Source organism: Calidris pugnax, unplaced genomic scaffold, assembly GCF_001431845.1.
Source record: "Calidris pugnax isolate Ruff unplaced genomic scaffold, ASM143184v1 scaffold63, whole genome shotgun sequence".
NCBI classification, from domain to species: Eukaryota; Metazoa; Chordata; class Aves; order Charadriiformes; family Scolopacidae; genus Calidris; species Calidris pugnax.
The window spans coordinates 3,878,478-3,891,063 of record NW_015090852.1 but is presented as its reverse complement, the minus strand read 5'-3'; the positions used below and the strand labels follow the sequence as shown (position 1 = coordinate 3,891,063).

At 50.0% G+C, this 12,586-nt stretch overlaps 1 protein-coding gene across 1 annotated transcript in view; it reads right to left on the bottom strand.

Annotated features, from left to right (window-relative positions):
- Positions 1 to 12,199, bottom strand: part of VAMP4 (vesicle associated membrane protein 4) — a 17,423-nt gene extending 5,224 nt beyond the window's left edge. The window contains exons 1-3 of the mRNA XM_014943314.1: positions 12,093 to 12,199; positions 10,178 to 10,224; positions 9,759 to 9,809 (exon numbers count right to left, since the gene is read on the bottom strand). Of these exons, the coding sequence (XP_014798800.1) occupies positions 9,759 to 9,809; positions 10,178 to 10,224; positions 12,093 to 12,158 (164 nt within the window). The 5' untranslated portion in view covers positions 12,159 to 12,199. The remainder of the gene's footprint in view (positions 1 to 9,758; positions 9,810 to 10,177; positions 10,225 to 12,092) is intronic.
- Positions 12,200 to 12,586: the final 387 nt, after the last annotated feature.

Below are 12,586 nucleotides of genomic sequence, written 5' to 3'. Positions count from 1 at the left end.
GTTGCTGTCCTCCTGTTGTGTCTCTTATATCATTAGGCTTACACACCTCCTTGCTTCTGGTGAAGAAAACACCGAAACAGCCCTTTCCTAGGGACTCCCAGGAGTGGAGAGATGTGTGTGTCCTCCAGAACACTACTGAAAACGTGCAGGAACTCCAGATGTACAGTCAAAAATAAGTTTACTGGAATGTCTTTTGTCACAGCTGTAAGCAGCAATACTGAAAACACTGAGCTTGTGCATTCCCATGGCAGGACCAGAAAGTCTTCTGGATTGTAAAACCTAATTATTTCTCTTTTTCTCTCTTTTTTTTTTTTAAACAGAGAAGCAACACCCTTGCAGTTCTCCACAGAAGGGTCAGTTCCCTGTAACATAATGGTATGTTTCTCTTCAGACATTTTTTTCCTCCTTTGCTCTGAAAGGACAAAGTCCCCTCTGCCTTTCACAGCAGGCAGCAGGGAACTGCTCAAAGGGTATTATTATTAATAATACAGCTCAACCATATATACAGATAAACCGTAGTGGCAAGTAGCCAGCTCCAAACCAGAGATCCAGAATTCCACAGGCAGGCAGTTTGAGAACTAAATCTTCTGTTATAAAAAAAGTCTGACAGCAGGAGCAGGTACTCAACCAAAAATAAGGGTCATTTGGCAGTTCTTAAAACACTCTGTTAGAACTGGCTACTTGCCGCCGCCTCCTCGCTTCTTGGAGAAAAACAACTTCAAAGCTATATACAGATATCTCACTTAAATTACACAGCAGTTTGGTTATCCCAGAACCAGCTCCAACCGAAGTCTCCAGCTGCCCCGTCAGGTGTGATACTTCAGGACTATGGGTACTGGAAAACAAAGAAACAAGCTCTCAGCCTCACACCTTCGTGTGCAACACAGATCCCCACCAGAGATCCCCCCATTTCTGTAGTGACAAACACCAAGCAGCTGTGAGGGTAAGTGTGTTTCCAAGCTCCAGCTAATGTAATCCACTGCCCGCACACATGCTAGGCAACGTTTCCTGCCACCTTCATCTCCTTCCAGCTTCCCAAAATTAAACCAGATGGGATTTTCCATCAGTTTCTCTCTCTACAACACTCCCACCCTGCTGCCAGCTCTGTCTCTCCTGCTGCAGGCTGTGTGTCAGCCGGACAACAGGCTGCAAGGGTTTTGCTAAAGTAATGAGAACCCTTCCAGAGCTGCCCCCGGCCACGGTCGGTGGGAGGAAAACCCTCCACAGACCCAGTGGCACAGAAGAGCTGAGCTGCCATACTGAGCTGCTTAGGTCCCTGGAGCACAGAATTCTGCAGGCAGAGGGATGAATTCTTTTGCCAGGAAGAAACACGCTCCGGTCATTATTAGCTTTTCGGTAGGAAAAGCAGCAACATCTGTGGTCTGGGGAGCTCCACAGGGACCAGGTAGATCAGGAAGGGCAGAGAAGGGACGAACGGCAAAGCTACAACAGCTACTTGCTGAAAATTAAGCAGGCCAGCAGTTTTGGGGAGGAACACTTGCAGAGATCAGACCCATTTCAAGATGACCGATATATGTGGAGAGAACTTTGGGAGACGTTGATGCAGTCTGAAACTCTTCCATCTACTCCCACCAGCCTCAGGATCAGTTGGTGCCAACCCTGGATCGGTTCAATGTTGTCAGGGCAGGGCAATGTTGGCTTTCTTTGGCCACAGTCAGCATGATTTGGTTTGAGCCTGCTCCTCTGCATTTAAACCTTGCAGAAGAGCAGCACTGAGCTATCTACAGGCACCATTTATGACCGCTTAAGGCAGAGGGGGACCCCACGAGAATGGCTCAGGAGCTCTCCCCAAGGGACAACAGCACCACAGCATCACTCACAGTGTGGAATCCCTCAAATATTTCAGTCCTAGACACAGCTGGAGTGATCTGGAGCTACTCACCAATGATCACGAGCAGGAGAATGACTGCCACCAGTGCTATGATCGCCTTCATCTGCAAGGGAAGCACAGAGGCATGTTAGAAGCAGCTATACATGGCACCCCATATATCTGAAAGCAGTACTTCAGCTTCCAGCACCTTTTCAGCTAGAAAGCAGAGCTGCTCCATCCCCTCCTGGGGCAGGGCAGGTAACTGTGTCTCCACAAACCCACCCCTGCCTGTTCTTGCTCACCTTGCAGCCTCGCCACCACATCTGTCTCCGAAGCTGCTTGGCTCTGTTGCTAAAAGCTGTTGCATTGTCTGATAAACTTTCTATTGAAGGAAAGAAAAGAGGTGACTCAGTAGTGCGCGCACACACACAGTCAGAGCATCCACCCGTTCTCCTAACTCCACTGAGTTTTAAGCAATAAACTCGCCATTAGGGGAAAAGACCCAACCACAGCGTGATTCACCAAAGCCACAGCAGACGCCACTGTGACGCCCTTCGCTAGAGCACACCCAGACCTGCTGAGTCCCACTGAGCCCCCTTTGTACTGGCTGCCCTTGGAGGACACAAATTCACTCTTCAAGCCAGCAAGCAAGCAGTGCTCAGGGCCGTTGGGAGGGTGAAATCAAAGCAAGGTGCACTCCCCTCTCTGTGAACTGAGTTGCTAAATGAAACCCTCTCTGCCAGGGGCATGAAGAGAACAGTCAAGAAATGGCTGATATGAACTACACCAAGTTATTATAATCCATCTTCTCATAGGTTACGCAACTCTGTGGGTAGTCGCTTCAGTGAACAGTAGCCTAAATCACACCCGCAGGGTTATTATAAATGCATTTATTCACTCCATAAAAAAGCCACATTGGTAAGAGAGAAAAATTCTCCTGGTGGAAAAATACTGCTAAATTCTGGTTTGTATCTTGGAGCTAATACACTTTTATTTTCCTGGAGATAGAAATAAGAAATTTCTTGGGGCCCTAGGGAGACAATACATTGTTGGAGACATACTGTTCCCAGAAAGTAAATGGCAACGTCTCGGAGGCAACGCTACACACGGGGCAATAAAACAGAAATAGCTCCAGGCCACGCGCTCTGCATAAGTCTTAGGTTTGACGACTTCAGTTGCCTTGATTAAAAACATTTAAGCACTTTAAACATATCAAAGTATATCCAGCATTTTCCAGATACGCAGCACAAATAGGCCACTTCATCAGCCCTCCATGTTTTTCTCATAGGTTACGCAACTCTGTGGGTAGTCGCTTCAGTGAACAGTAGCCTAAATCACACCCGCAGGGTTATTATAAATGCATTTATTCACTCCATAAAAAAGCCACATTGGTAAGAGAGAAAAATTCTCCTGGTGGAAAAATACTGCTAAATTCTGGTTTGTATCTTGGAGCTAATACACTTTTATTTTCCTGGAGATAGAAATAAGAAATTTCTTGGGGCCCTAGGGAGACAATACATTGTTGGAGACATACTGTTCCCAGAAAGTAAATGGCAACGTCTCGGAGGCAACGCTACACACGGGGCAATAAAACAGAAATAGCTCCAGGCCACGCGCTCTGCATAAGTCTTAGGTTTGACGACTTCAGTTGCCTTGATTAAAAACATTTAAGCACTTTAAACACATCAAAGCGTATCCAGCATTTTCCAAATATGCAGCACAAATAGGCCACTTCATCAACCCTCCATGTTACCAGAAACAGACACCTCTGATGAACAGTGTGCCACTGGTGTCCCAACAGAGAAGGGTTGCCACCACTTCATCATTTGTGCCTGCTTAGCACCCACACTCTGCTGCTCCTCAGATCATCCAGTCACAATATCTTTCTCTCTGGACCCATGCGAAACCCTCTCTTCCCACTGCCATCTCAGAGATGCAGGTGTTCAAAGGCATTACTTGCCAAATCAAGAGTTTTGACAGCAGCACCAGACACAGCTCCACCACTTAGAGAGCCACCATCCAGCACCTAAGCTCAGAGCGCTTGATAGAAACGAGGACAGCATATCCTCCAGCGAAGGCCAAGGGACACCCAGAGCAACTTGCCCAAGGCCAGTCGATGGGGCACTGCAGAACCAGGAACAGGGCCCTGCCCTGGCCACCATGTCCTAATTCATTACAGACATAGGTTCACGTTGACCTATTTTTCCTGTCTCCATACCAGGTACGTGCCTCTCACCGAGCAGGCGCTTGTGCTCAGACACACACATGAGAAGCAGCTGCAACAAGCAGTAGTGGTCGCAATGGAAAAGCACATGCCGTGCTCACATTTGCTTACTGTTCCAAAAAAAACAGGCAAGGGAAGCGATTATAAGAAAAAGCTTTTTTCTCCCCCAAAAGTTCTAGAAAGAGGTCCAGATCTCTGAATATGAAGGGGTTTCCCATCTTAGCATTTCAGGTCGGGCTCTGTAGCACCATTGCACTGTGGCTTCCAGAGCTGGAACAGCCAGGCAACCCCTCTGAAGCCAATTTCTGACTCAACAGCCCTCATACGGCACATCATAGACTCCAGCAGTGCACGTAAAGACTTGCTTTATTTAGGATACCACAAGAAAGGAATCTGCCTTCCCTCTGCTGCATCGCAGAGTCCGTGGGAGCAGCATCTCTCTGCATACACCTACACCATGTGGTGGCAGCTTTTGCCTTCCACATCAACAGCAGCCACCTGCCAGGAGTTTCTTATCTGGAGGGGAAAGGCATAAATAATCTCCAAACACTTCTCGGCAGCAAACGGCCCCATGCCCACAAGGCTCTTCTAATCCACCATTTGTTTTACAAGGTGAGCAGCAGAGCTGCCACGGATGGAAAGCACAGAAGGTGGCACTGAGGACACAGGTGGATGCTGCCTGGGAGACATAAGGTGGTACCCTGTGGAGCAAAGTGTCCGCCCCATCCAGGACACGTGCAGCTCCATGGCCCTTCCCTGGGGCAGTGGGCAAGGACACGGGGAGGAGGGATGCTCTGCCAGGGGGTTTCCTTACCTCAGCACGACAGACAAGCCCCAGCTCTGAGCCGCCAGCAACGCTGCTATAGCTTGGGGTGAGAAAGGAAAAGCAGAAACATCTGCTATCCCAGATGAGCCAACTTGGCAAAAACGCCACGGCCTTAAACATCAGTTTCCCAGGCAGAAGACTACATTTGCAGTATGTAAATGTTTCTAAAAATCATTTACTGGCTTCAAAATAAAGAGATTTCCTCCCACAACAGATTTGTAACCGAGTTCTCTCGGTACAACTAACAAGCAGGAGCACGCAAGGTTACAATGCATCTAGGAATGTGCAGTGCAATACGATGCCACCCATATCTCCACCACCACATGTCAGAGCCTGGAGAGATGCTGCTGCGGTCCCAAGGCACCCTGCAGCATTCGAGGCAGGGTGGGAAGGTATGTAACTTCAAGCTGCTCTGCTGCAAACAAGCATTTGGGAGAGACTTATGGAGCACAGACCTCTACTGTCCACGTTGCATCTCAGCATCCCACCTCTTTTCATGTAAACTGCTGGAGAAACACTGCATGCCTTTGCTGCCTGCCCATAGCCTGGGAATGCCCTTAGCTGTCCCCCCACAAGAAGAAAACATTTCATGGACAGAGCATGGAGGCACAGAGAAATCAAGGCTTAAACTCTCACAAATCATAGAATCATAGAATCGTCTAGGTTGGAAGAGACCCTTGGGATCATCGAGTCCAACCATCTACCCTACTCTACAAAGTCATCCCCTACACCATGTTTAACTTCCTTGGAACACAGACAGGTTTGAGCACCCCAATAATTTTGGTACCTAACTTAAAAGAGAACTCTGGGGAAAAAAAAACATGAAGGAAGAGACCAAGCCAGGAAACGAAACTTTGATCTCCACACAGTGCTTTAAACAGACCATAAGCCAGTCCTTGCTTTCTGCTCTCTCCCACCCACCACTGCTGCAAGAGATGCCTCCCTGGGAGGGGGCTGAATGATGCCCAGCCTATGCATTAGCCCAGCAGTTTCAGAGCAAATTCAACTATTCCCCACTAGTTTGGCATGCCTGAGGCTGGAAACTCAAGTTGCATCAAGAAGAAAATATTTTCTTGTTTTATTTGGCAAGAGAAAATGAATCCTCCAATACGAAGCTTATTTCCTGTTAGGGAGCTATTGGCTTTTGACACATACATTTCAAGCGCTTCACTCCTGCCAGATTTCCAAGAGAAATAAAGTAGAGTAAATACCTGCCAGGAATGGGAGCAAGACAAAAGCATAAACTATGTCTCCCATGACCCTTTTCCTTACTAATTACTGCAAATATGATGCTTTTAACAACGACAGCAAGTGTACACCATCAAAGCAACAACAAGAAACCCAGGAGCGCTCAGCTTGGTTTAGACTCCTCTTTTTTTTTTTTTTTTTGTGCTTTGCTGGCTCCAGACCGGGAGGAATAAGCCTTTCCATTTTGGCCACACTGGGTTAGCTACTGAAAAGCTTCCCGGGCTGGTCACGGTGTTGGGCTAACAACAGTGCTGCATTCTTCAGACACCGTAAACAGGCCCTGCACACACCATGGGATGTGCTGCTCAAGGCTGCTTCTTGTCTCCAAGCCGGCTGTTTACAGCCAGAATGACACACTTCTATTTTCCACCCCAGCGATATTAATAGTGCTGTGTATTTTGGTGCAAATTACACCCAAACACCCCTCGTTGTGGCAGTAACCCAGGGAAGAGGGAACAGGACAGAGAGCCAAGCCAGATGGACGGTGCAAAGGCAGGAGGCCAGGAGAGCGCAGCGCTCCCCAAGGCACGGCTCTCCGCAGAGGGGCTGCCCAGCAGACAGCTCTGGAGTATCAGAGCTGAACCCTGCCCCAAATCCCTGGCTTTAAGGCCCTGGTTTGTCACAACAGTGAGGAAGACAGCAGCCTGCGCCCCCCTGAAGCCTTTCAGTCCTTGAAAGGATTACACTTAACGATGCCTGACAATGCAATCTCGTACCATCTTCAAATGAAAGCCTGGACTATGGATGGTGTTCACTGCACAACCAGCCACCTGCCATGAGCAGCCAGGCCCTGGAAACCTGCTGTCAACCCTAACTTCCAACCAGTCCCCAAACCTTTCCCATCCTCAGGGGTTAATTTTGGGGCTTGCAGCCAGACAGAGCCCCTGGGGCCAAGATCTGGGAATGCTGGCCACCCCCCATGGTGTGATGCGGGAATCAAGGGGACCAAGACCTGGCTCCAGGGGAACCACAGCAGTGCAATGAGCCTCATCGCCAGCATGAGAAGGAACCCAGACCCAGCAGCACAGCTGCCTGAAAGCAGAAACATCAATGGTGAAGAAAGTCAAGCAGCACATAAAAAAGGGGGCAATTCTGGTAGTGTTTTTGAAAAGAAAACCTGTTACAATAGGCTCATATTCTAAATAAAAGAAACTCAGGCGGAAGATAAACGTTCCAGCTTCCCCCAAAAGGCACCAAGAGCTCTCACGATGCACATTCAGGACTTCTCACAAAGCTTGGAAGCAAAGGCAGAGAAGAGAGACCAGCTCTCCCTCATGCTATTCTTGTAACTTTCAGCAAAAAGATAAGGCCTGTTAAAAGCCACCTTTCAGCTCCAGCCCACACCAGGGATGGGGAGGTCTCAGAGGGAGCCTAAGGGACCTCATGCAGCCACTTAATTACCAGGGGAGCGTTCACCCCAGTGGAGCAGCTGTTGGAACAACAGAACCTGAAATTCCAGACACATCAGGACAAAACACAGCACAGATGGGACTGTGACACTTTCTCCTGCCACTACTGTTGGCTGTAACTCATCTGTTTCCCCTACGAGGTTTGCAGCCACCATCTCCTTCTGCAGCTGAGCCAGCCTCGAGGGTCTCTGCTGCCAAACTCTCCACTCCGACCCAAGTCCCTTTGCTGCCAAGGACAACCAGGAAAAGTTTCCAGACTTGCCCCTCACATTCAACATGTTCCGCACCTTTGCTCCCATAATCCCATCACTTTTTCCTCTACCCAGTCCTCCATCCAGTTTCCTTCTCCGCCTATGTTCACACCTCGTTCCTCCAGTCCCGTACAGCTACAGCCTCTCTAGCTTTGCCCAGCTATGTCTGAGCTCTCCAAATGCTCAAATTCCTCCTTAAAATGTCTTTTCCTTACAGTGTTTCAGCGGCAACCCAACCCTCCTTTTCCTCCTCTGTTGAAACCAGAGAGAACCACATCATTAAAGAGAACAGGCATCAATCCATCCAGCAGGAGGGCTGGTCTGATCAGAAACTTAATAATAAGCTTATATAAGGACAAGAAATGACAACTGCACACTGTAAGTGCTTATTAAACAAAGCAATCAACATCGATGAGAGCAGAAAATAGATACTATTTTATAACAGATGTTCTAGATATTGGATAGATGTAGCCACTTGCTACCAGAAGGGACATATCCCATACCACGTCTACTAAACATGTGATCTCTGGCAATGGGCAAGCTTCCCATGTGTTGGGCCTTAGTCACATCACACCTGTGAACCAACCAGCTCCTAGGTGAATTCTTCTTTCATTTTTCTTCAGCTTCAAAGCTGCACTGCTGTCCTTTACCTAAGCCTCTGCTCCTTTCTGCCTGGCCAAGAGAGTGGGAAGAAAAGAGCTCCTGTTTTCCCCCCATCACGCTGGGAAGGCAGAAGATGCCCTGTAATTCCTTTCCAACAGAGGAGGATGAAGAGGTAGACACCAACCCCTCTCCACCTTTTTATGGGGGCGAGACCCCTCTCATAAAACTGATTCTCACCCTTCCCATCCACTCCAGGCCAGTGTGGCACTGCCCTAGAAGGGAGGCTTTATCCACACTGGCTTACTGTAAGGATCAGTGAGCCTCTACCACCAGCATCCTCATACCCTGGAGAGAACACACACACCCCAAAAACCTAGGGTGCAGTGACCAACGTGCTGCCTCCTGTGAAACTCAGGTGCACTTCGCCCCTCAAAATAACGTGGCAAGCAGGCACACAAGCAAGCACTGCCTAATGCTGACGTTGGCAATGAGTCATCTCAGAGCTTCGCTGGCTTCTTCCCAGCACGAAAAAAAAATCCCTAACGAAGAGCAACACTCAGGCTGCACACAAGAAAGCTCATCCTGAATAATGCCTGTCCATCAGTCCCTGCACAGATCCCTGTTCTGGCTCTGCAGAGGTCAGCAAAAGAAGACAAGTAGGTCTTGTGAACATCACCCCCCTTTCTATTAAGTATCACTATCGCATTCCTCATTGGGAAGGACAAGACAAACTGGAGCCCACAACAAGCACCATCCAGGAAATGACTCGATGGGAGAAGGATTCAGAGTGTTCACTCCTTCCTTCTTGCCCTGTCCTCCTCCAGCTGTAATGGCTTCCTGTTTTCCAGCTGCTTTGACCCCACTGAGTCACTGCTCATCTCCAGGTCACCTGTATCAGATTTTTATCTGGAGAAGAAGAGGCCAGAGGACGAGCCACTGCCCCCAAAAAAACCATGGTCCTGGTGTGTTCCTGACCACTTGCTTCCTTGAAACATTCAGGAGCAAATTACAGAATTAATAAAAAAGCAACAAAACAATAAAAAGTGGTGCTAGCAAAGGTTAAAATTCGGGGTTAATGCTCTAGAAAAAGCCTCATAAGAGCAGGGAATAGGTCACTACTGGAATACGGCAAGGGATTTAGAAACTCCACTAAGCTACTGTGATACAATCCTATCCCTTCACCTCTGTCAACACGCAATTTCTTGACAGCTTGAATCAAATTTGAGATTTTCCTTAGCTGTGGACATGTAAGGTAGGAAATGACAATTAGAAGAAAGCAAGTACAGAAACACTCCAGTCAGAGAGCAGCAGCTCTTAGTGCCATAATAATATACTATCTGTGTGACACTGAGGAACAACGACTTACTGCCTGATCTTGTCATTTCTTGGTCCAAATCTTGGTCCAGAAGGGCCTCTCCTGCAGGCAGAAAAGAGAGCCATCAGGACAGAAGATAAAACAAAAACATGTTTTTAAAACAGACTCAAAAGACATGCAAGAGAGCATCAATGCCTTTTGGATGGAGGATTGTTCTCATACCTCCCATCAGTCCCTCCCACGTCTTAGGATACATGGACACCCCGCTCTTATAAAGGTCACACCTATTAAGTCTTAATTCACGCTTGATGCCAAGGCTCTGGGACATCATCTCAAAGGAATCACAGGTTCTGATTCCTAAGCCACCACCTATGTGGCAGGGAGCAGTTTTTGGCATTTGACGCCTCCACTCTCAGAGATGTAGGCAGTTAAGACATTGCGTTCCTTACAGCAGCCATTCAGAAACTCACAAGAAAAAGTCTTCCTCTTCATCCGAGTCTTCCTCCAACAGGTTCCTCTGCAAACACAGGGAAAAAAAAAAAGCCAAACCACCTCGTCAGTTAGCAACCACCATTTCACACACACATTTCCAGCCCTTCAGACACACTCAGCATCCTCCAACCACAGGTTACATGCCAGCCCTCCTTTGGAGAGCAGAAATGGTACTTTTCAGGTGTTGGAAGCCATGCTGTTTCTCTCTGCTTGTGATCAGGGGCCAAGCTGGATGTCTCCGTGCCACTATCATCACCTCAGCGGTGTTTGCTAGCTCAGTGCGGCACAGACCCATCCACAGCTCTGCAGCCCTGAACTGGGATAACTACACCTCTGCCACTGACCCAAACTGGATTTGCATCACTGGCCAGCTGCCTGCGCAGGTTCAGATCCCACTTCTAGGAACCAGTACAACTCCCTACGATGCAGAAGCAACCACTGCATCAGCATGTTGAACCCTGCTCTGAAAAGCAGCAGGCAGAGCCCCTGTGCAGGCCAGCTGTGGGAGGAAGGAACCCCTCTCTGCTCAAGGGACAATCCCAAGGTCTGCAATGGGTCAGCAGCAGCTGCTCAAAAAAACCACTGGCATCGCCCTGGGGTATCCCATCCGTGAGGGAAGTCAGATCCACTCCCCATTTGGAGGATGTGGTTTCTCCAGCCATCTGATGGCAGTGGGTGTAAGAAGGGCAACTGCAAGGAAACACAGTGGGCTCCCTGCACAGCACGTCCAGAGGGGTCGGCCCCTCCAAAGCCCCGACTGGGCTGGAAAGCAGAGCCATCCAGTAGCTCCATTGCTTCGTGCCAAAGGGCTCCTCCTGGGCTCAGATTTGCTGTTCTACTACACCTCGTCAGGTGACCCAAAGGCTGATTTTTAAAAGGAACCCCACAATCCCACTTAAGCCTGAAAGTTTCTGACAAAGACATTATTAGAGTTCATTTCTCATACCAGGGCAGCACAAATTTTACAATCGAGCTGAGGGCTCCCAGTAACATCTACTTCGGGTCAAAAATAACCAAGAAGGGGAACTGGCACCCTAAATCTGTGGGCTGGGGAACACATTGGATGGGCCTTCTGGTACCAACAGCTGCTGCGCACAAATTTGGGCTCCCACCTGCAAGCGCAGTGCTCTTATTTTGAAGCTTACCTACATTTCCATCCTTGTCACACTTGCTCAATCAACTTAGGCAAGCCATGAGACCTTGCAAGAGGTTCAGCCATTGCCTCCCTCAAGGGATGAGCGAACCACCCTCGGCAACACAGGATCCTCATCTCACTGACAGCTCCCCTGAGCCGGAGCAACATTTTTAGACTACAGCCTAAACTCAGCTTCAGCACGGTATGACCCCAGGACAAAAAACCATCAGGTTAAATCCACTTTGTCTAAAACAGGCAACTGCACCACTCTGACCCACGTTTCAAAGCCTGAAACGCCAGGGGACCTTGGTGACAGGAGAAAAAAAATCAGCTGTAAAGGGCAGGGTAACTTCACACGAGTCCTTTGACCGAGGAAAGCCACGACGTGCCCAGGCTGAGCTCTGCGGAGAGGGAGGAACTTGGAGCACACCAGGACCTTCAGACCAGCCTGAAGGAACTGGAAACAGGTTCTCAAACCAGCCCCGTTCCCTAACGGGGTTTGTTTTAAAATACACAGGCTGGGTTCACTGCAGGGACAGTCCCCTCGGTAACGGGATGTCATCACGAAGGCTGTGCAAGCCCCTTTGGCTAACGCAGCCGTACCTTGCCGTGCACCGGCCCGGTGGCTAACGCCATGCGGCAACTCTGCGGGCACCTACCCCCGGGCACCCCCGCCATGAGGAACGGCCCCGTTCCGGCCACCGGAGGGAGGGAGGAAGGGACAGGCCGGTCCCCCCGCGGGCCCGTCGGTAACTCACCCGCTCGCTCTTCACCGAGCCCGTCACCTCGTCGTCGTTCAGGTGCCGCTTGAATTTCGGAGGCATGGTCCCTGCCTGCGGGAGAAGCGGCTCCGCGCCCGGGAGGAGAAGCCTGCAGGGGGGAGGCGGCAGGGAACGGCCCGGTCACCCCAACCGCGCGTCCCCCTTCACCGGGAGAACGGGGTGGGGGGGATGCCCGGCGGACCCCCGTGGGCAGCCCCCGCACCGGTGGGCCCGGAGGGGATGGGGGGAGAAGAGGGAAGGACCCCGAGACGGGGGGGACGAGGGAGGGATGCAACGGCCCCAGGGCAGGAGGGATGCAAGGGCAGCCGGTGCCCGGGAGAACGGGGTGGGGGGGATGCCCGGCGGAGCTCCGTGGGCAGCCCCCGCACCGGTGGACCCGGAGAGGATGGGGGGAGAAGAGGGAAGGACCCGAAGACGGGGGGGCGAGGGGGGGATGCAACGGCGCCAGGGCAGGAGGGATGCAAGGGCAG